The sequence below is a fragment of the Muscardinus avellanarius genome (assembly GCF_963383645.1).
Source record: "Muscardinus avellanarius genome assembly, chromosome: 13".
NCBI lineage: Eukaryota > Metazoa > Chordata > Mammalia > Rodentia > Gliridae > Muscardinus > Muscardinus avellanarius.
Window position 1 is genome coordinate 2,282,286 of NC_137799.1, and position 23,060 is coordinate 2,305,345.

The window sequence follows — 23,060 nt, forward strand, 5'->3', positions numbered from 1 at the left end:
TGAGACGGGAGGATCGCAGTTCCCAGACAGCCTCAGCTACTACTTAGTAAAGCCCCTTGCGACTCAGTGAGACCCTGTTTCAAAAAAAAGAAAAGAAAAAAAGGCTGGGGACGGAGCTCGGAGGTAGAATGCCCCTGGGTTCAATCCCCAGTACCGAAAAATAAATAAAAATAAAGATCTTGGCGTGATAGCACATGCCAATAATCCCAGTATTTGGGAGGCTGAGACAGGAGCACCGCAGGTTTGAGTACAGTCTCAGCAAATAGACTCTCATCAACCTAGTGAGACCCTGTTTCCAAAAAAGAAAATCGGCTGGGTGTGGCTCAAAAAGTAGAGTTCCTCTAGGTTCAGTCCCCTGTACCACAAAAAATAAAAATAGGGCTGGGTCCTAGCTCAGAGCTAGAATGCCCTGAGTTCAATCCATAGTACCACACACAAAGAAAGCACTCCTGGGTCAGCATCCCAGACCTCAGTAATTAAACACAAAGGAAAACTGCTTACGTGAAAGCAGATGGGCATTTGTTTAACCACGTCTACACCTAATACATTAGCTTCATGAAGTGTTAGGTTCAGCCTGGCATGGTGATGTGCAACTATAGTCCCAGTACTTGGGAGGCTGAGACAGGAGAATAGTAAGTAGGTTTGAGACCAGCCTCAGCAACTTAGTGAGACTTTCAACACCAGCCCTGCCCTCTGGCCCTTGTGGCTGAAGCTCTTCTGGACATGATTTCCTGAGCCACTCCCAGGGGCCAGGTTACAGAGTCCTAAGATTTTTCTGGACTCAAAGTATTCCCGATTCAGGGCTCCATCCCATATCACCTCCTCTGAGTACCGTCCCCGCCCCCATGCGCTGATAACTGTCTGGGCACCCAGCAATCCCATGATCCCGTGGCCTGCGCCCTGCCCCACAGCCCTGCCTCTGCAGAGTTTCTCTTAGGGTTTGGCTGAGGTCACAGCTTTGGACTCAGACCCGAGAGTGCTAATCCAATCAGGGCGGCCCTGTGTATTAATGCTGTAGACCCGGGCAAGGGTCTTCCCCGTTCCTGGTGTTGCTGAGAAGCACTCGGCACGGTGCTGCCACTGGATGGCTGGGACAGTGACGGGCTTGTTTGGATGCTCAGTTTGGGGGTGGGTGCTGGAAGTTGGGCTCTCAGAGGTCCAGAGAGAGTCAGTAACACCCTCCGCCCCAGGGCAGGGCTCACTCTTGAATGCCCAGCAGTCCACCCTGTGGGTTGGAGAAAGACCTCTGAAAGGGCCTTAGAGAGAGAGGATGGGCTCCACCTTGGAGGGCTTCTGCGGCCGTCCCCCACTGCATGGGAGGAGATGCTCTGCCCCACTGAGGGAGTAAGGAGGACCAGCCAGAAACGCGGGAGTTGACTGCACGCTGGAAACTGCAAAGTGGCATTCGTGATCTGAAAGCTTCTCTTCCTTCCTGGCAGATTCTGTCCCAGCTGAGCCCTGGGGCCTTGGGGGTGAACCTCGTGGTGGAAGAAACAAAAACCAAAGTCAAGTATGTAATAAAACAGGTAAGAGCCAGGCGTGATGGCGCACGCTTGTAATCCCAGCATTTGGGAGATTGTGACCGGAGAACCGTGGTTTACGGACAGCCTCAGATACTTAGTGAGGCCATCCGCAACTTAGTGAGACCATGTTTCAAAATAAAGAATAAAAAAAAAAAATAGGGCTGGGGGTGTAGCTTGGAGGTTGAATGCCCCAGGGTTCCATCCCCAGACCCGCCAAAAAAAAAAAAAAAAGCAGGTAAGAGGCAGAGCCCTGTGACCCAGGCAGGGGTGGTTCTGTGATAGTGGTTTTCCTGAAGCAAGCTCGCCATCCTCAGTTTAGAGAAAGGCTTCCTGGAGTCCTCTGGGCCTTCAGGGAGGAGACAGACCCGGTTGGGGTAGACCAGGCATGGCATGAGACTCCGCAGGCCTCCTGCCCTGACCTGCTCACCTTGATGGGGAAGGAATGCCGATTTTCACTCTACCATCCACAACATCTACCATTCATGCTCGCCACGGACCCAGCAACTCTGCCAAACAGGAATGAGGGCCCCGGTTTGCAGTGAGGCTTAGGGCAGCACATACTAGCCAAGGCACACTTTCCAAAAGGATTTCGTTTCTGAGCAGCAAGGCGCTACAATACAGGGCCACCAGTTTTACTAAAAGGCAGCCCGGCCCAGAGAGGGAGGGTCTGGCCAGGAACACGCAGAGCTAAGCGCAGAGCACACCTGACCGAGGGTCCAGAGCTAGCCAGAGTGCCCAGGTTCAATCCATAGTACCCCCCCCCACACACACACACTATTTGGGGCGGTGGAGGTGTCTCAGGAGCCTCTGCCTGCCGGGCCTGTCTGGGGCTCAGCAGCCTCACCCCAGGCAGCTGGGCTGAGAGTCCTTGCTCACCTCCATTGTGTGGCTGGCTGGCAGTGGGGTCAGCCCCCTGTCTATGGGCAGGGAGTGGTGGCTGCCTGCCTTCTGGGCGATTAGGGAGTTGTTTTTTTTTTTTTTTAAGCCAGTTCTGCTGGGCGTGATGGCGCACGCTTGTAATCCCAGCATTTGGGAGGCCAAGACAGGAAGATCGCAATTTACGGACAGCCTCAGCTGCTTAGTGAGGCCCTTTGCAACTCAGTGAGACCCTGTTTCAAAATAAAGAACAAAAAATGGGGCTGGTGGTGTAGCTCAGAGGTAGAGTGCCCCTGGGTTCCATCCCAGTACTGCAAAGAAAAAGCCAGGTCTTTCTGAATCAAGATTGTAAGAGGGAAGCACAGGTGAGCTTTTGTGTCCCTCCCATCTTTGTCCCAAGGATGCCTAAACTTTCTTGTTTCTGTAGAGCAGTAATGTTAAGTTGGCAGCTGCCTTTTCCCACCTAATAAATGACAGACTGTCTCATGTCATTACCACAGTTTCCTCCGCTCCTGCTCTGGTGGCTCCCATCTTGCTTGATGTGGTGTATGTGGTTGTTTCAACCATTCCCTCATATGGGAAGAGGGTTTAGCTCATCAAGGGGTGGGTGGAGGTGGTGACAGTGGTGATGCCGGTGGTAGTGGTGGTGGTGGTGGTAATGATGTGGTGGTGAGGCTGGTGGTGGTGGTGGTGGTGATGATGATGGTAGTGTTGGGAATGTGATGGTGGTGGTGGTGGTGGTGATAGTGATAGTAATGGAGATAGTAGCTGGTAGTGGCGATGGTGGTGGTGGCATTGGTGACATGATGGCAGTGATGGTGATGGCAATGGTGATGGCGGTAGCGATGATGATAGTGGTGATGATGGTGGTGGTGGTGGTGATGATGAGATGGTGGTGATGGTGGTGTAGCAGTGATGGTGTTGGTGGAGGTAGTAGTGGTGATGATGATGGTGGTGGTTCAAGATGTTTACCAAAAGCTGGATGTCATGGCTCACGCCTATAATCCCAGTATTTAGGAGGCTGAAATAGGAGAATCATAGGTTCAAGGCCAGCCTCAGAAACTTAGCGAGACTATTTCAGAATAAAAAATAGAAAAGGCTGGGGGTATAGCTTGGAGGTCAAATGGCCTTGGGTTCAGTCCTCAGTATAACACAATGTTCACTGAGCCAGTGCTTCTGTGTCCTGCAGGTGGAGTGCATCGATGAGCATCAGGCCAGCGAGGCCCTGGAGGAGGTGACCCCTGAACGTTTCCTTTTCTAGACAGCGCAGCACACATGGGGACTGTGCTCTGTGCCTGTGGTTGAGGAGCAGAGCCAGGGAGGCCTGGCATGAGGGTCCTAAGTAGTTCTTGCCCAGGCTGCAAAGGGAGTGTCTATATCCCCAGCCATGTTTTTATTGTTTTGTTTTGAAACAGGGTGTTGCTAAGTTGCTGAGGCTGGTCTTGAACCTGCAATCCTCCTGCCTCAGCCTCCCAAGTACTGGAATTACAAGCGTGCACCACTATACCTGGCAAAAACACCCATTTCTTTTTGTTGTTGTTGTTTTTTGATGGTGGTACTGGGGGTGGAACCCAGAAGCTTTCTACTTCCGGGCTATACTCCCAGATCTTTTTTATATTTTATTTGGAAACAGGATCTCACTAAGTTGCTGAAAGCCTCACTAAGTAGCTGAGGCTGGCTTCGAACCCATGCGATCCTCCTGTCTCAGCCTCCCAAGCGTGGGGATTACAAGCGTGCGCCACCACGCCCGGCCTAAAAACACCCATTTCTAAAAGCAGGTGTTGATAACTAGGAATACAGATTCCTAGAGGAGATGGCGCTTCACTGTTGGCTCAGCCTTTAGACTAATCTACCAACAGCCATCTTTCAAAATATTCTTTTTAAGCTAGGTGTGGTGGCGCACACTTGTAATCCCAGCATTTGGGAGGCTGAGACCGGAGGATTGTGGTTTGTGGACAGCCTCGCTACTTAGTGAGGCCCTTTGCAAGTCAGTGAGATCCTGTTTCAAAATAAAGAATAAAAAAAAAGGACTGGGAGTGTAGCTCGGAGGCAGAATGTCCCTGGGTTCCATCCCTACTACAGCAAAAAAAAAAAAAAAAGTAAAATAAAAAAAGATTATTTTTAGCAAGGTATGGTGTTGCACGCCTATAATCCCAGTACTTGGGAGGATAGGATGGAGGCCCTCAGCAGCTTAGCCAGACCCTGTTTTCAAATAAAATGTGGCTGAGGGTGTAGAATGCCGGCCGCGCCAGCACCCCAGCGCTTTCCTTCGCTCTCGTCCGCAGCTGATGCCCCTACTGAAGCTTCAGCATGCCCACATCTCCCTGTACCAGGAGCTCTTCATCATATGGAACAGTGAGGTGTGTCACACTGGTGCCCACGGCTCGGTGGCCATCTCCTGGGCTGCAGGGTGGGCGCCTGTCAGCTGGGGCTTCCTGTGGGTAATCCCAAGCCAGCCCCTCCGGGGCCTCATGGCAGGCAGGCTGCCCACCCCCCCGCAGAGGAAACAAGGCTGTGAGCACCAGGTCCCCACAGGCTTCCCAGCCAGTATGTGGCCAAGGCAGGAGGCCAGGCTGGGTGGGCCCGGCTCCGGTGCAGCTCCGGGTGAACAAGTCTGTGCCACTGGCCTGGGGTTTGGGCTTCTGCAGAAGGGGCTGGCCCTAGGAAGCTGCTCCCTGCTCCTATGTCACTGGACCCCTTACTCCCAAAGCCTTTGCGTACTTACTACTAAGAATACTACTGGCCTGCCGGGCGTGGTGGCGCACGCTTGTAATCCCCGCACTTGGGAGGCGGAGACAGGAGGAACGCACAGTTCGAAGCCAGCCTCACTGGCTTAAGAGACCCTGTTTCCAAATAAAAATGTAAAATAGGTCTGGGAGTGTAGCCCGGAGGTAGAAGGTTTTCCAGGAACCCCAGTACCACAAAAAACAAAAACAAAAACTACTGGCTTCTGGCCCGTCTCACATCCTAGAAGGCCCTAGGAATAAGCTAGAAGTCCTCATTTCTCCGAGGGAGCCTGGGGCTCAGAGAAGCCAAGGAGCCCCAGGGCCACACAGCTAAGTGAGGATCCATACCCAGTGCCCAAGCCCTGTGTCCCAGGGGCAGTATGGCTTCTTATATTGGCCAGGAGCTGGAGCTCTCCCACTCCTTCACGTGTGGCTGAGGCCGAGGGAGGGAGGTGGAGTGGGGACTGGAAGCTGGAGCCCATGAAGGCTGTGAGGCCTGTGAGGTGCCCGGCCTTTGTTACATCCCCCTGGAGCTGACGCCTCAGGGGCTGGACAGGGACAGAGGCCCCTCCCCACCAGCCGGGACCTCACTGCATGCACCCGCAGATATTTCCTGAGCACGCCCTGCCACTCATTCGGAGGGGACAGAAAAGTCAAAAGGCCACGCCAGGATGGAGGGAGAAAATGTAGAACTGGCTTGGACCAGCCTGGGCCAGGCAGGCTGGGGGGGTGTTGGGGAGGGGGGCCGTGGGAAGCTGCAGGGCAGTGCAGAATGGCCCGCAGAGGGGGAGAGGGTGGCGGCCCCGCAGGGCCCCAGGCAGCTGGCCCGTGGAGCACAGCGGCCTGGCCTCGCCCCCTGCAGATCTCCTCTCTGTTCCTCTGTCTGGTGATGGAGCACAGCAAGAGCAGCCTCCAGGAGGTCATTGAGAGCAAGAGGAAGGAGAAGGCCATCATGGACCCCGAGGTAAGCCGGCCCGCCACCAGGCCTGGGCCCACAGGGGGAGAGCGCGTGTGGTCTCCATGAGAGTGGCGTGTGCACATGTGCACGAAGCCCCGGCACACTGCACGCCCATCCACCAGGCTCCTCCGCAGCCATGCTTGTAGCATGGCACGGGAGCAGCCCGGTCCCTTCACCCCCACAGCGAGCTCATGGGTGCCCAGGCAGCGCTGTCCCTGGGCCGTCTGCTCGCCTCTCCCAGCTGACGAGCAAGCAGCTGGCTGTTCCCAGCCGGAAGTCCACCTGGGAGTGAGTCAGGGGTGGCAGAGCCGGGAGGGTGGCTCCAGAAGGTGGGAGTTCCAGGCGGTTTTCCAAGGCCGTCCAGGTAACCACTGTGCTCCCACCACCAGCCGCGGGCCAGCACCCAAGGGTGCACAATACCTTCTTATGGTACTGAAGGCTGAACCCAGAGGATTCTACCTCCCAACTACACCTCCATCATTTTTTATTTTTCATTTTGAAATAGGGTCTCGCTAAGTTACTGAATCTGATCTTAAACCTGTGATCCTCCTGTCTCAGCCTCCCAAGTATGAAAATTATAAGCCTGCACTCCCACACCAGACTTGTGTTAGTCTTTTTTATTTTTTGGTACTGGGGGTTGAGTCTGGGGGCATTCTACCTCTGAGTTATACCCTCAGCCCCATTTTATTTCTTATTTGGACACAGGGCCTCATTAGGTTGAGAGTCTCACTACTTGCTGAGACTCAAACCTGTGATCCTCCAGTCTCAGCCGTTCAAGTACTGGATTATAAGCATATGCCACCACACCCAGCTGGTATTTTTTATTTTGAAACAGGGTCTCCCTAAGTTGCTAAGGGCCCTGGTAGGTTGCAGAGGCCGGACTCAAACCTTCAGTCCTCCCATCTTAGCCTCTCAAGGACTGAGATTGTAGGCCTGAGCCACCCCACCCAGCTGTGTCCGTCTTTTTAATGTTATTTAGGCTGCAGAGTTGTTCGTGTGTGTGTGTGTGTGTGTGTGTGTGTGTGTGTGTGTGTGTGTAGTACTGGGGAGTGAACCTGGGGCATTCTACTCCAGTTATACCCCCGCCCCTATTTTATTTTTATTTTGAAACAGGGTCTTGCTAGGTTGATGAGAGTCTCACTACTTGCTGAGGCTGTCCTCAAACCTGTGATCCTCCTGTCTCAGCCTCCCAAGTACTGACATGACAGGTTTGTACCATGGTGTCTGGTCATCTTTCAGGCCCTGACCTCCCGGTCTTGTCAGTAGGTAGCCATTTTGTTTAAATGGTTCAAGGACAGCCAAGGGCTTCTGAGAGGCACCCAAGGAGATGCCTCTTGTGTGACCACTGTTGGCTGATAAACAGAAACCTCCCTAAGGATGGCCCACAGTGCTCAGGCCGTAGAGCCGCTGGCAGTGCTCAGGGCCGCGCGTATTTTCCTCAGGGCTCTGGCTGCTGCTCCGGTTCCTGTTGTACTCTCCTGGTCCCCTCAGCTCTCCTTTCCACCTCCTTTATGTCTTCTGTCCTAACATGTCTCTTGTTTGTTTGCGAGTTTTTCCTAGCCCTTTTTTATTTTTTATTTTGAAACAGAGTCTCAGCCAGGTTTGGTGGTGCATCTTGTAATCCCAGCATGCGGGAGGCTGAGACAGGAGGATCACGGTTCACAGAGAGCCTCAGCTACTTAGGCCTTCCACGATTTAGTCAGACCCTGTTTCAAAATAAAGAATAAAAAATAGGCTGGGGCTATAGCTCAGAGGTAGAATGCCCGTGGGTTCCATCCCCAGTACCACAGGGAAAAATAAAAAAGAAACAGGGTCTCACTGAATTGCTGAGGGCCTCGCCAAGTTGCTCAGGCTGGCCTTGAACCTACAATCTTCCTGTCTCATCCTCCCAAGTACTGGGACTGCAGGTGTGTCTCCTCATGGATTGCAGCAGTTCTTTGTATACTCTAGACATAGGTATCCAGATGTGATCCCACAGGCTGCGGCTTGCCAATGAAGTCTCCCCCTCCCTCCCTCCCTCCCTCCCTCCCTCCTTTCCCTTTCTTTCTGGGGATTGGTCCTGGGGGCACTCTGTCTCTGAGCGACACCCCCAGCCCTTGTTGCTTTTTTGGAACAGGGTCTTGCTCAGTTGCTGAGGGTGTATTAAAGGGTGATAATCTCATCTAGAAATAGACATTATAGTTTGGTGGTCTCTTGTCCTCAATTCTTGCTTCCTGAGAGAGAGATTTCAAAAAAAGAATGGAGGTGTAGGAGGTTGCCTTAGAGAAGTGGAGGCACAGCTTAGCAGAAGGCTCTGATCAGGGGTACATTCCAAAGAAAGGGTCTGGCCAGCCTCTTTCCGGATATGGCAACGTGAGCGAGCGCCCCCGTGGGCGTGGCAGGGTGTGTTTACTCTGCACCCACTCCCCACCCTCCCCATTTGTCCCCAGTGGATGCAGGACACACTGGGCCAGGTGCTGGATGCGCTGGAGTACCTGCATCAGCTGGACATCGTCCACAGGTGACTGTCTTCCCAGGACTGGCCAGCGCTCGGGTGCCACTCAGCTGGGTGGGCTGACTCCCTCCCTGGCCCTGCCACACTGGGGGAGCCTCCCCAGGCAGCCTGGATGACTCAGCCCAGGGCACACAGCTGCCTGACGTGCACCTGGCGGGCGGGGTGGTTCCAAAGTGCTAGGGGAAGTACAGATAAGCCCCGGGGAAGAGCTGGCACGGGCCTCTGGACCAGCCTTCGACCCTCAGTAGCACAGCTTCCGGCTCCACAGTGGGAAGGCCCGGGAGTGGCTTCAACTCCAAACACACGGGCCTTATGTGTGTGTGTGTGTGTGTGTGTGTGTGTGTGTGTGTGTGTGTGTGTGTTGGGGGGGTACTGGGGATTGAGGAGAGAAACCAGGCATGGTGGCGCATGCCTATAATCCCAGTACCTGGGAGGCTGAGACAGGATTGCTTGTTCAAGGCCAGCCTTAGTAACTTAGTGAGGCCCTCAGCAACTTAGTGAGACCCTGTTTCAAAATAAAACAATAAAATAGGTCTGGGGGTATAGCTCAGAGGTAGGATGACACTGGGTTCAATCCCCAGTACTGCAAAAAAAAAAAAAATAGAGAAAATCTATATGGGCCCCGTGTACAAAAGGATTTCTCGTTGTCCCATGTTAATATCACTGGACCTTAGACAATGGTGGGAAATCAGCCCCAGGCCAGTGTGTAGCTGAGGCCTACAGCTCGAGGCCACCGGGCTGACCTGGGATGTCAGCCGCTGGCTGTGGTCTTGCTCCTGCGCAGGCTGAGAAGGGGCATTTGTGTGTGTGATGGAATCCAGGAGCATCTACCTCCAAGCTACACCCCCTGCCCTATTTTTTATTCTTTATATTGAAACAGGGTCTCACTGAGTTGCATAGGGCCTCACTAAGTAGTAGCTGAGGCTGTCCGCGAACTGCGATCCTCCTGTCTCAGCCTCCCAAATGCTGGGATTATAAGTGTATGCCATGCCTGGCAAGAAGGGGCATTTTCTGGAGGAGACAGAAGGGTGGGGCCCAGGCTCAGAACCAGAAGGGCCCCGGGGAGTAGGGCTGCAGCCTGCTGGCCTGGCCCACAGCGAGCTCACCAGGGCAGCTGCGGGCCCAGGAGTCGCGTCTCTTGGTGCAGGAACCTCAAGCCCTCGAACATCAGCCTTATCAGCAATGACCACTGCAAGCTGCAGGACCTGAGCTCCAACGTGCTCATGACCGACAGGGCCAAGTGGAATGTCCGTGCTGAGGAAGGTGGCTGCGTCCTCCTGGGGGGGAGGGAGGCCGTGGCCACTCTGGGTGCTGAGCTCTTTGCTCACAGGTCCCCAAAGCCCCCACCTTCCCCCTTGCCGGGGCTGCAGCTGGGGACCAGCTGAGAGCGCATGCAGGGTCCATGTGACGCCAGCATCGGAGAGAAAGAGCCCTGCAGGACAAAGCTGTGGCCTTGTGCCCTGAAGATGTCACTTTCATGGGGAGAGGACTAAGATGTGGGGCGGAGGGCGCTGTTCTGGGTCCTGGAGTGACTCTGGGCGGAGGGGGGGGTGAGCTCTCCTCCTTCAGAAGGAGGGCAGGGCAGAGGGGCTGGGCTTCAAGCCTGTGGCAGTCTCCCAGTGGAGAGAGCGACTACAGTGCAGAACTTGAGTCCTAGGGCGCCAGTAGCTGGTGGCACTCTGGCCTAGGGGCACACAGGATAGGTGGGCAGATGGACAGTAGGTATGTCTATGGCCAGGGGGATAGACGGTAGGGTAGGTCTGTGGATGGGGGCGTGGATGGTAGGGTAGGTTTCTGGATGGGGGTAGGTTTCTGGGTGGTAGGGTAGGTCTTTGGGTAGGGGGTGGGTGGATGGTAGAGCAGGTCTGTGGATGGATGGTGAGGTGGATGGATAGACAGATAATAGAGAATGGAAAATGGATAGAGGGATGGGTAGGTGGGCTGATTGGAGGTATAGATGGCATGTGTCCTCAGAGTCCATCCTTTGCCATTTGGCTGGGAAATGGAGCTCCAGAGAGGTAGGGGCTGCCTGAGGCAGGCCGGCCGGACTGACTCCCCACCACCAGTTTAGAAGCTAGGGCAGGGGACTGGAACCTTGTTCCATGGTCCTGAAAGAGGTGCACGTGTTGGCCAGCGGCCTGTGCCCCTCCCAGCCCCTGCAGCCATCACTAACACAGACACGTCTGCACACGGCCAGCCTGGCAGACACCTGGCAAGAATGAACGGCAGTGCTGGGACGGACCCTACTGCCACGGCCAGCATGCGGTGGCCCAAGGGCTTGCGTTCCCAGCTGCTCCCAAGGGGGTGCCGAAAAGGACCGCTGGGGTGGGGTCGCTCTGCCCTCCTCCTGCCCCTGGCACTCAGGACTCAAGGGGTCCTCCTTGCCCTGCCCACAGACCCCCGTCAGAAATCCTGGATGGCCCCCGAGGCCCTCGACTTCTCCTTCAGCCAGAAGTCTGACATCTGGTCCCTGGGCTGCATCATCCTCGACATGGCCAGCTGCTCCTTCCTGGACGTGAGTGCCCAGTCCACTGTGCCCAGGCAGGGCTCACTCTCTGTGGCCCCCAGCCCTGCCCTGCGGCAAGGAAATGCAGCGCCCAGGGCCTGAGGCTACCCTGACTGGAGGGAGGCTGGGCTGCCCGCTGGCTGTGTCACATCCTCAACTCAGAACAGGGGGGTGGCACACATGTACTCAGGAGGCTGAGACTGGAGGGTCACAGGTTAGAGGCCAGCCTCAGCAAATTAATGAGGTCTTGTTTAAAAATAAAAAGGGCGCCGGGCATGGTAGTGCACACTTGTAATCCAGCATTTGGGAGGCAGAGACAGGAGGATCATGGTTCGCGGACCGCCTCAGCTACTTAGTGAGGCCCTTCACAACTCAGCAAGATCCTGTTTCAGACATAAAAAGGACTAAAAATGAGCTGGCGTGGTGGTGCACACTGTAATCCCAGCATTTGGGAGGCTGAGACCAGAGGATCACGGTTCGCGGACAGCCTCAGCTACTTAGTGAGGCTCTCCATAACTTAGTGAGACCCTGTTTCCAAAAATAAAGAAAAAAATAGGGCGGGGGGTGTAGTTCGGAGGTCAAATGCCCCTGGGTTCCATTCCCAGACCCACAAAGAAAAAAAGAAAAGAAAAGAAAAAATAGAGCTAGAGGTATAGCTCAGAGGTAGATTGCCCCTGGGTTCTATCCCCAGTACCCGAAGAAAAATGAAATAAAATAAAAAGGGCTAGGGATGGAGCTCAGAGAGAGAATGTCCTTGGGTTCAATCCTCAATACCACAAAATAATTAATTAATTAGTAAAATATAAATAAAATTGGACTGAGAGGGTGTGGTTTGGAGGAAGAATGCCCTGGGTTCAATCCCTAGCACCACAAAAAATAAAAAAAATAAGAATACTACTAATTGAAGTGAAAAGCTTAAGAAATGAATTTAAACAGATGAAACAATTTCATCCCAGTTTTATTTATTTATTTATTTATTTATTCATGTATTTATTTTGTGTGGGTCTGGGGAAGGAACCCAGGAGCATTCTACCTCCAAGCTACACCCCCAGCCCTATTTTTTATCCTTTATTTTGAAACTGGGTCTCACTGAGTTGCAGAAACCTCACTAAGTAGCTGAGGCTGTCCGCGAACCGTGATCCTCCTGTCTCAGCCTCCCGAATGCTGGGATTACAAGCCTGCGCCACCAGGCCCGGCTAATTTCATCCCAATTTTAAAAAGACTTAGTGAATTGAAAGGAAGAGAGTAAGAAATTATTATTCAGAGGCTGAGACAGGAGGGTTGCAGGTTTGCAGCCAGCCTCAACAACTGAGCAAGGCCTTCCACAACTTAATGAGTTTCAAAATGAAACATAAAGTAGCGCCCGAGCTAGAGCTCAGAGGTAGAAGGCCCCTGGGTTCCATCGCCTCTAAATGGCAGGGCCCAGATCAGGGGACTTCTTGGCAGCATTGGGCAAGACGAGCTGCCCCCGCCCTCCCCACAGTGAGGTGGCCTGCTTGCTTCTGGGACCTGTTTCTTCTTCACAGAGGAGCTCCTGCCTCGCCTCTGGTCCCCAGCACATCCTCCTCCCCTGGGCAGGGCCTGGCCTTCACTTGTCACAGGCGTGCGCAAAGCGGGTCTCCTCCCCTCTGGTAGGAAACAGAGGCCATGCAGCTGCGGAAGTCCCTCCGCCAGCACCCAGGCGGCCTCACGCGGGCCCTGAAGACCATGGAGGAGAGAAAGGTCCCCAACGCGGAGACCTTCTCTTCGCTTCTGCCCTCCATGTTGCAGATCAACTCCGCGGATCGGGCAACGATCAAGTGAGCTGGGATTGGGGTTTTATTTTCACCTGTCAGTGTAACTTTCCGCATCTTTCCACTCAATGCAAACACGACTGAGGGCTCTGTAGATCCCAGGAGCTCCCTTGATTGCCCAGCACAGTTGGGCTCTCCCAGCTCTGCCACCCCGCACCGCGTGGCCACGTGACCTTGAGAGCTTGTTCTGAACACTCGTACAAGCTGCCCCTTGGTCAGGCATGAGAGGACCTGAGGACCACGGCACTTTTCAGGGTCTGGGACAAGAAATCCATCACTCTAATGTAAAATCAGAAGAAAAAGGAAAATGAAGGCCGGGCGTGGTGGCGCACGCTTGAATCCCCGCGCTTGGGAGGCAGAGACAGGAGGATCGTGCAGGTTCAAAGCCAGCCATGCTGGCTTCAGAGATCCTGTTTCCAAATAAAAAAGTATAAAAATAGGTCTAGGAGTGTAGCCCGGAGGTAGAAGGGTTTCCAGGAACTCCAGTACCACCAAAAAACAAAAGAAAATGAATCCAGAATGGATTAGGTATGGCTTTTATGCCAACACAGTTATAAAGTCTGGTGGTTTATGTCTCTGTGGAGGAAGAGGCCAGGAAGGCAAGTACCCGGGCCCAGGACTGTCCTGAGAGCAAGCGCTATGCCCACACAGGGCAAGTCCTGGAAGCGGGTGCCAGGCCGCCGGCTGGGCACCTGTAGAAAATTGTGAGATCTGGCCAGGAGAGTCCAAACTGGAAGGCCAGTGCGCAGTGCATGCCCGTGGTCAGGCGCCCTGAGCCTGCAGCAGAGGTGCCACATGGGGAACTCAGCCCGGGGCACCTGGGGCAGCCCATCTTCTCTGCCTCCGCCAGGGACGTAATCCAGATCACCTTCGTGAACAGCGCGTTCAAGACCTCGGCCATGGTTCTGAGCATGCACCAGCAAGTGATGCCTGCGGCCATCACCGACCTGCTGCTGGAGGGCAACATGGCCAGCATCCTAGGTGACGGACACGGAGCTGCTGTGGCCTCCGCATCTCACTGTGCAGCTCCAGAGGCCAGCGCCTCCCCACAGCCCGTCCCGATGGACCCCTCACACAGTGGACAGGACCAGCTCCCTGGCTCTGTGCCTCCACCTCGCCCAGCACTCAGGATCTTGTCCTCAAGCCCCCCATTGCCTGTGACACAAGGCTCCTCTCCACAGCTGCGCCTGTTTCCCCTGCGTTCCTGCCACACAAATCCTGTTTAGTTGTGAGACCCATTTGCTGCCCTCGTGCCTCCAGAACCCCTGGCCCTTTTGCTTTGGTACCCCGGCACAGCATGGTCTGACACACGGTGGTCCCTGGGTGACCTCCCTACTCCACCTCTGCCTCTTGCATGCCAGGGTGAGCAGCAGCCTCCACTGAGGATCAGGCAGTTTGATTGGGGACAAGAGCATCTCCTTATGGCCTGATGGTGGCCCCACACCCCCAGCCCAATAGTGTGGCCAGGGACAGCGCCCTGGTGGCCTGGCCCTCAGCTTGGTTTCCCCCATGCCCTCCTGTCCTCTGCAGAACTCATGGAGAACTTCTCCAGCAACCCCGAAGTCCAGCTCAAGGCCATGCAGAGGCTCCTCACGATGCCGGAGGAAAAGCTAGGTAAAAAGCCTTTACCATCTGCCTGCTTTGACGGTAGGCAGCCTGGAATTCTTCCAGGTGCCACTCCTACAGGGCAGAGAAGACTAGGGATGGGCTAGCTTTTCGCAAGTTTTTAAGGGCTCCCTGATAAGACATCCATCTTCCCACTTTCCCTGTTTCTTAGCTCCCATGGTGGACACTGGCATACGGGCATGTGCATGTCTGCGCTACTGCAGGGGACTGCTGGGGTCAGGACACTACGGTGCCATCCCAGCAGGCCCCTTGATGAGTATTGACGAACTGCCCAGTGATTGTGTGTGTGAGGATACTGGGGCGTGAACCCTGGGCTGTCTTACTTCTGAGTCACAACCCCAGCCCTATTTTATTTTTTATTTTTTATTTTTTTGTGGTACTAGGGGTGGAACCCAGAGGCTTTCTACCTCCGGGCTATACTCCCAGACCTTTTTTATATTTTATTTGGAAACAGGGTCTCGCTAAGTTGCTGAAAGCCTCACTAAGTAGCCGAGGCTGGCTTCGAACCCCTGCGATCCTCCTGTCTCAGCCTCCCAAGCGTGGGGATTACAAGTGTGCGCCGCCACGCCCAGCCTTTTATTTTTTATTTTGAATCAGGATCTCACTAAGTTGCTGAAGCTGTCCTCAAACTTGTGATCCTCCTGTCTCAGCCTCCCATGTACTGGGATTGTAAGTGTGCGCCGCCACGCCCGGCTTCTCCGTGATTTTTTAATGTCTTTGTAGAACATGCTTTCATAAAATCTCCCCATTGAATCTGTCTCATCTGTTCCAATATCACATTCAGGTGCCCACCCATCCCCTTCCACGCAGCCATTCATCTGTCTATCCATCCATTCGTTTTCCTTCTCGATTCCCATTCTCATCCATCTGTCCATCCGTCTGTCCGTCCATCCATCCATCTGTCCGTCCATGTATAAAACCTGCACTAGGAACCCGCTGAGTTCTGTCCCAGTGACTTCAGAGCCTGTGGGGCCCAGTCATGTCCCCTGCAGGGCAGCAGACAGCTCACACTGCCCACCGTCCCCACTCCTTGGCCCCTTCCGAGCTGAGCTCTGACCCGGATAAGGTGCAGGAGGAGGCAGATTTTGCCTCCCGGCTGCCCCAGAGCCACACCTGCCTCAGACAGCTTCTTTTGGGGAGGGTACCTGTGCCCCAGGGAGCGCTTCTGCCCTCCCCAGCCTCACTACGTGCTGTCCACGCTCTCCTGATGAGGAAGCAGCGGTGAGGAAGGGTCCTGGCAGGCCCCCCACCCACCCAGGCACGCAGGTGTCCACAGTCACGGCAGTTACAGCCACGGGCTCTGGGACCCAGCAGTTTGGGCCCGAGTCGCTGCTCAAGCATGGGCCTCCATATGAGGGCTGGGAGAGGAAGCACTGCCTCATGGAGCCGCAGGACGCATATGCCTGGGCAGAGCTGGTGCAATGCTGCACCTGCCGCCCAGTGCTTGGGAGGCTGAGCAAAAAGAAAGATCAAAGCACGGGCGGCAGCTCAGTGGGAGTGCCTGCTGGGGTGCACAAGGCCCAGCACCAAAGTCAAAGCAGAGGTGGGGCCTCAGGGGGTGCATGGCAGACCGCAGGCGGCGTTCCGTGGACGTGTGAATGGCCCTCCTCTGCCTCCCTGTCCTCCCCCTCCTCCTCCGGGCCCGCCCGCTCTGCAGGGCTGCCGTGGCCTGTGGAGCTGGTGGAGCTGGTGGTCACCGTTCAGAAGCAGCACGAGAGGATCTTCGACCTGCAGCTGTGCGCCTGCTCCCTGCTGCTGCGCGTCCTGGGCCAAGGTGGGCGATGTTCCCGGTGCCGTCCCCACCCACCGTCCCGTGCCTGCCCTCCTGGCAGTGCACATCCTGCTGTGTCCACCTGAGCCGTCCAGGGACGGTAGGCCACAGCCCAGGAGTCTGGAGTCGTGGGGCCCACTGCGGCCCAGCAGTGTGTGTGTGTGTGTGTGTGTGTGTGTGTGTGTGTGTGTGTGTGTGCGCGCGCGCGCGCGCGCGCTACTGGGGACTGAACCCAGACACATTCTACTCCAAGATGCATCCTAGCCTTATTTTATTTATTTTGTGTGTGTGTGGTACTAGGGATGGAACTCAGGGGCATTCTACCTCCAGGCTCTACTCCCAGACCTATTTTATATTTTATTTAGAAACAGGGTCTCACTAAGTTGCTGAGAGTCTCACTCAGTAGCTGAGGCTGGCTTCGAACCCGTGTGATCCTCCTGTCTCAGCTTCCCAAGCGCAGGGATTACAAGCGTGCGCCACCATGCCCGGTCTGGCTTATTTTTTTTTAATCTGAAACAGTCTCACCAAGTTACTAAGGGTCCTGCTAAGTTGCTGAGGCTGGTCTTAAACCTGTGATCCTCCCGTTTTAGCCTCTCAAGTGCTAAGATTACAGGGGTATGCCACTGAGTAGTCTGGCATGACTTTGATTCTTAAACATATAGTCAAGTTGGGCATGGTGGCACATGTCTTTCATCTGAGTACTTGGGAGCCTGAGCCAGGAGGATCTCAGGTTCAAAGCCGTCTCAGCAACTTAGCAAGACCCTGGTTTTTTTTTTTGTTTTTTTTTTCGGTACTGGGGATGGAACCCATGGGTATTTTACCTCTGAGCTACACCCCTAGCCCTACTTTTATTCTTTATTTGGAAACTAGGTCTCACTGAGTTGCAAAGGGCCTCACTAAGTAGCTGGGGCTGTCTGTGAACTGTGATGCTCCTGTCTCAGCTTCTGGGATCATAAGCGTGCACCACCATACCCAGCTTGCAAGACCATTTTTTTTTTTTTGGTGGTTCTGGGGATAGAACCCTTCTACCTCTGGACTACACTCCCAGACTCCCAGACCTATTTTATATTTTTTTTAAATTTGGAAACAGGGTCTCCTAAGCCAGCGTACGCGGCTGGCTTTGAACCTGCGCGATACTTCCTGTCTCTGCCTCCCAAGCGCGGGGATTACAATCGTGCGCCACCATGCCTGGCGTTTGCAAGACCATTTTAAAATAAAAAAGGACTGTAGGTGTAACTTGGAGGTCGAATGTCCTGGGTTCAATCTCTAGTGCCCTCCCCCAGAAAAGTTAGTTACCTTCCTAATGTTAGTTTTAAGGGTTTGCTTTCCCTGTACCACTTAGATTGTGTCTTATCTTTTTCCCTCTTGCCCTGGAGGTGAAACCCAGTCCCTTGTGCATGCCTGGCAAACTTCATTTTCCTTAATACAAGATGGAGGTGCTGCCCCCGGCCAGGGAGGAAAGACCCTGTGCGCCTTGATTCCCCTGCACCCCAGCTCTGGCGTTAATCCTGTGCTTTCTCTGCTGGAGCAGGGCTGGCACGGGACGCAGAAGCCCAGGTGCCACTGGGCTCTGTCATCTCCACCTTGCTGAGCACCCTGCGCAGCCACTCCGCCTCGCAGCAGCTGGTCGTCACGGGCTACAGTCTGCTCACCATCTTCTCCAGCCAGGGTGCGCCGGCCCTCCTGCCTCCTCCCGTGCGGCGGTCTGTCCTGCCATGGCGGCCTGCCCGGCATGGTCCAGGGGCTTTACTCACTCTTCCTTTGCTCTGGATCACAGTTCCCCACTTTTATAGCCACGGGCTTACTCATGCTGCCTGGTTCACATTCACACACCTTTGTGTGTGTGTGCATGCAGTGTTGGGGATGGAACCCAGGGGTGTCCTATCTCTGAGCTATACCCCCAGCCCTATTTTACTTTTTATTTATTTATTTATTTCTATTTTTTGTGGTACTGGAGATAGAACCCAGGGGCATTCTACCTCCAAGCTATACCCCTAGCCCTATTTTTTATTCTTTACTTTGAAACAGGGTCTCACTGATTTGCAAAGGGCCTAAGTACCTGAGGCTGGCTGGGAACTGCAATCCTCCTGTCTCAGCCTCCCAAATGCTGGGATTACAAGCGTGCGCCACCACACCTGGCTACTTTTTATTGTAAAAGAGGGTCTCACTAAGTAGTTGAGACTGACTGCGAACCTGCGATCCTCATGTCTCAGCCTCCCAAGTACTGGGATTACAGGCATGTGCCTGGCCTGTACATACATTTTCTACCCCTGCTGGGTTCCGAGGCTGCTGGCCAGGCAGGCAGCAGGCCACCAGGGCCCCTGCCCTCCTGGCCCCGGGCCGGTGGGCCTAATTCTCCCCAGCAGGCAGCCGCAGCTCCCCAGGGAGGGTCAGGCCCGGCCCAGTGGCCTCTCTCCACAGCTTGTCTTCTTCCCTTGCTGACCCCGCTTTGGGTGGAGAAAGGAAGCCCTAGGACTAGGGATAGACTAGAATGGCCAGGCCAGGTGGACTGGCTCATCCAATGTCCACTTGTGCTAGGCAGGCAGGCTGGGCCCTCAGCTTGGTCATGAATGGATGGGAGATGGTTAGGCCCTCCAGGGCCAGGCCCTGGGTCCCATCTCTGGCGCCCAGGAACTCGGGGCAGAAGGGCCCAGGTGTCCAAAGCTGATGGAGGAGGGGCGGCCCCCAAGCTTCCTGGAGGGGCTCCCTTCCAGCCCCTCCCTCGGTCGCCCACAGAGTTGGCCTCAGAGGAACTACAGAAGGCTGGGCTGTTCCAGCTCATCCTGGAGCACCTGGGGACATTCCTTGAAGACAGAGATGTCTGCCTCAGTGCCCTGGGCCTGCTCTGGTCCCTCCTGGTGGATGGTGAGGCCCTTCCTCCTTAGCTCCTCTGCCCGGGACTCGTGAGGGCCTCCACATCCTGCCCCTAAATCTGAGGGTGGCCATGGCCCTTGCAGGGAGACACAGAAGGGAGGAACCCAGGATGTCCTGTCTAGTAGGCCACCCCTGGCGCCAGAGGCCAGCGGAGAGCTGGATCTTTTGATTTGGAACAGGGCCACCAGGCCTGCACTGCCCCTTCGCCTAAGCCCCATCTTGGCAGTGCGGCACCTGGAGCCATCTCACCCCCCAAAACAGGGCTTCAAGCCTGGCTGGCCCGAGACCTGTCACCCCCTGTGCAAGAATCCCCAGGCCTGTCCCGGGCAGCCCCTCTGCACCCAGGCTTGGTGGCCGGGGACGCCCTCCACCTTCCATCTCTGACAGTCTGTGCTGTTTCTGCCCTGCGCGCCTGGCGGGAGGGGCAGTGGGTGGCGCCGCTGGCATGACCCAAGGCCTGGCTTTCCCCACCCTTGTCCCAGGCCTAGCAGTGATTGTGAACAAAGCCCCCGTGGAGAAGCTCCCGACCCTGGTCATCCGGGTGCTAGTCACACACCGCGCGGACGCAGAGATGGCGGAGGCCGGCTGCGCGGTGTTGTGGCTGCTGTCTTTGCAGGGTGAGCAGCGGGCCCTGGGGTGAGCAGGGAGGGCAGCCCTGGACACGGCACGGAGGCCCCTGCCCTCTGCAGGCTGCATAAAGGAGCAGCAGTATGAGCACGTGGTCATGCTGTTCCTGCGAAGCATCCGGCTGAGCCAGGACAGAGTCCTGCTGGTGAACAACGCCTACCGGGGACTGGCCAGCCTGGCCAAAGTGTCAGGTGAGCCCGGGGTTGGGGGCTGACACTCGGAGGTGGGGCCAAAGCCAGCCTCCACCAGCAACGTCTGCCGGCTGTGCAGAAAACCAAACAAAAGCAAGAGTGTCAAGACAGGAAAGCGACTTGGGTCCCGTCAGCCTGCAGGCGCCACTGCGACCTCTAGGCATGAACAGCCTTTGCGCGTGGCTTACACGCTGCGACCGTCTTTCCAATCTTCACACTCACGCCAGGTGTGTGCAGGTTTCCAGAGACAGGTCTGTCTCCAAATCCCACCACACGCCCGGGCTCCTATGGAGGCTGACGAGCTCAGGCTACCACGGCAGGGCTATCTCTGCAGAGGTTAGCCCTGAGTGCTCGGGGTCTGAGGACGGGCCATGGACACCAGCGGTGCACAGGGCTGAAGCTCCCGGCCTGGTCCTGAGCTCTAAAGACCCTCTTGCTTTGAGGGCCTCCCTGGCGCCTCATCCAGTTCTGTTCTGATGGGGCAGCTGGGATCCCGTCCTGGCCTGGCATGCCCATGGGCAGCACTCTGGGTGAGGAGAGTTCAGCTCCCTGAGACCCCATGATAACCCTGCTGCAAGGCGTCCAGGCCATCCAGGCTCCTGCCGCCTCTCCACTGTGGGCCCCGTGGTGGGGAGTAAACTTCCTTCCTGGGCAGCTGGCTCTTCCTGGGCAGAATAACACCTGGCCCACCAGCAGGTCTGTGTCAGGCTAGCAGTCAACTCCTCTGACAGCAGGGGAGGCTGCGGGCAGGGGAGCAGGACCTGGGGCCAGGCTGGGTAGAAGTTGAGGCTCAGCCATTGACCCCTGTGACATGCAATCATCTCCCCGCCCAGCCTCGTTTTCCCTTGGGGAGGAAAAGTACAAATGCCAGAGGAGCCGGGCCGGGTGGGTAGTGGCACTGGGGAACCAGGCAGACAGAGCCCTCCACATTTCCAGCAAGTCCCACGCGCAGAGCGGGAGTTAGAGCTGCAGGCCCCAGTGGCCCCCGACCCGTATGCTCAGAGGTCTCTCAGCACCCCACGCAACCAGTATGAAATGTCGCCCACCGCCCTGGGGGCCTGGCAGCAGTGAGTCTGTGCCCCTCCCCAGAACTGGCGGCCTTCCGGGTGGCGGTGGCAGAGGACGGCAGGAGCGGCCTCAGCCTTCTGCGGGAGACATACCAGTGCCACAAGGACGACCCTGAAGTGGTGGAGAACCTCTGCATGCTGCTGGCCCACCTCACCTCCTACAGTGAGGGCCCCCGCCTCTTCCCAGGAGGGTCAGGGGCCGGGCTCCCAGCGCAGCTGCAGAGAGGGACAGGAGAGGGGCCCCAGAGCTAGCCTTGGTCCTCCAACTTGCCAAGCTCCCTCCTCAGCAGGAGCCCTGCCCAGGACCATACACAAGTTCCAGGGCCACGCTGTCCCCACCCAGCCGACTTGGCTCCCACTGGCTGGCTGGGCTCCCCCCTCAGGGCCTTCTGTGCTCCACCACAGAGGAGATCCTGCCAGAGCTGGAGTCCAGCGGCATCAGGGCCTTGGTCCAGGAGATCGAGGGACGCTTCACTTCCAGCCTGGTGAGGGACAGCCGCGCCCCGCCCCACCGCGCCCCGCCCGCCAGGCACCTGTCTCCGCAGGGCTGCTGTCCTGTGGTGCTGGGGAGCCAACCCAGAGGTGTTCGACCCAGGAGATACACCACTAGCCCTCTTTTACTTTTCATTTGAATGCAAGGTCTCACTAAGTTGCAGGCCTTGAACCTGCCGCCCTTCTGAATGCTGGGATTACAGGGGTGCAACATCACGCCCTGCTCGCAAAACATGTTTTCATGTGGTTCTAGGAATTGAGCCAGGGGCATTCCACCTACAATCCCAGCCCTTTCAGGTTTTTGTTTGAAAATAGGACCCGAGTTGCTGGGCCTGATTAAGCTCCTCCTGTCTCAGCCTCCCAAGTCCTTGCGCGTGTGCCTGTGGTACTGGGGATGGAACCCAGGGGCATTCTACCTCCAAGCTCCGCCACCAGCTCTATTTTTTATTTTGAAATAGGGTCTCACTGAGTTGCAAAGGGCCTAAGCAGTAACTGAGGCTGTCTGCAAACTGTGATCCTCCTGCCTCAGCCTCCCGAATGCTGGGATTTGTTCACTGCCACGCCTGGCTAGGTCCTGGTGTTTTTAAGGGCTTGCTTTCTTGCCTCTGTGTCTGGACCAAAGTCAACCCTTGAGGGGTGATAAGACCTTTTTAAAGGCCCTGTCCACAATGGCTCATTACATTAGTCAGTGGTCCTGGGCCCTGCACCCCATGGCCAGTGACCTCCATGGTGGCCTGCTGGCCTCCTCCTTGCAGGAGCTGGTTTCCTATGCACAGAAAGTGCTCCTGAGACTGGAGGCCGCTCTTCCCAGCCCCCAGGAGGGAGAGCTGCCTGGTGCCACTGCAGGGAAGGAGGCAGCTGTCACCAAGGCCTCCCTGTCCCAGTTCTGAAATGCCTGCCCCCCTGCCCTCCGGGTCAGCACACACAGCCACGCTCTTCTTGCTGAGGAATAAAGAGGCCAAGGCTGGTTCCTGACATGCCCAAGCCGTCTCCGGCGTAGTGTGACCATTTGCGGTGGTACCTGGCACTCTACAGACCCAGCTGGCTGGGCTGGGGCAGGGAGGGAGGCTTCAGCCGTCTTTAGTGAAAGAAACTGCGCCTCTGTAAGCTCATTGATTTTTTTGTGGTGCTGGGGACAAGTCCTCGGTCCATGCATGCTGGGCCAGCTGTCCACCACAGCCCAGCCCAGAAATGCCTCGCAACGCAAGCACCCGCCTCTATGTGGAGCACAGCCTCTGGGTGCACCCGCTCCACACGGCTGCCTGGGGGCTCGGTAAAGCCTTGGGCTCTATTCACCTCGGACGGCTGGATCCTGACTCCAGTTCCCAAAAAGACCCTCAAAACACCTCAGGTCAGCAAGGTCTAGACCAGGAGAGGGATGGCCCCTGGGGTAAGTGCAGTCCCACGTTTTCTTCGCTGGCAGCGGGAGGAGCCTCTGCTGGGCACTGGTCTGCTGGTCAACTGACAGGGTAAGAAAGGGGCCCGGCTCCCAGAAAGTCTCTCTCCAGCCCAGCGGCCCCAGGAAAGTCCCAGCGA

At 55.9% G+C, this 23,060-nt stretch overlaps 1 protein-coding gene across 1 annotated transcript; it reads left to right on the forward strand.

The window, feature by feature from the left end:
• Window positions 1–1,323: 1,323 nt before the first annotated feature.
• On the forward strand, window positions 1,324–22,414 carry STKLD1 (serine/threonine kinase like domain containing 1; the record flags this gene model as incomplete). The annotated part of the gene is made up of 20 exons (XM_080709492.1): window positions 1,324–1,344; window positions 1,440–1,526; window positions 3,589–3,633; window positions 4,685–4,759; window positions 5,988–6,089; window positions 8,513–8,583; window positions 9,725–9,840; window positions 10,974–11,092; window positions 12,719–12,882; window positions 13,727–13,857; window positions 14,407–14,490; window positions 16,160–16,276; window positions 16,335–16,373; window positions 17,805–17,942; window positions 19,010–19,138; window positions 19,636–19,764; window positions 19,837–19,965; window positions 21,055–21,195; window positions 21,438–21,517; window positions 22,280–22,414. 20 exons carry the CDS (start codon window positions 1,324–1,326, stop codon window positions 22,412–22,414), a joined length of 2,052 nt encoding a protein of 683 aa, XP_080565618.1.
• Window positions 22,415–23,060: the final 646 nt, after the last annotated feature.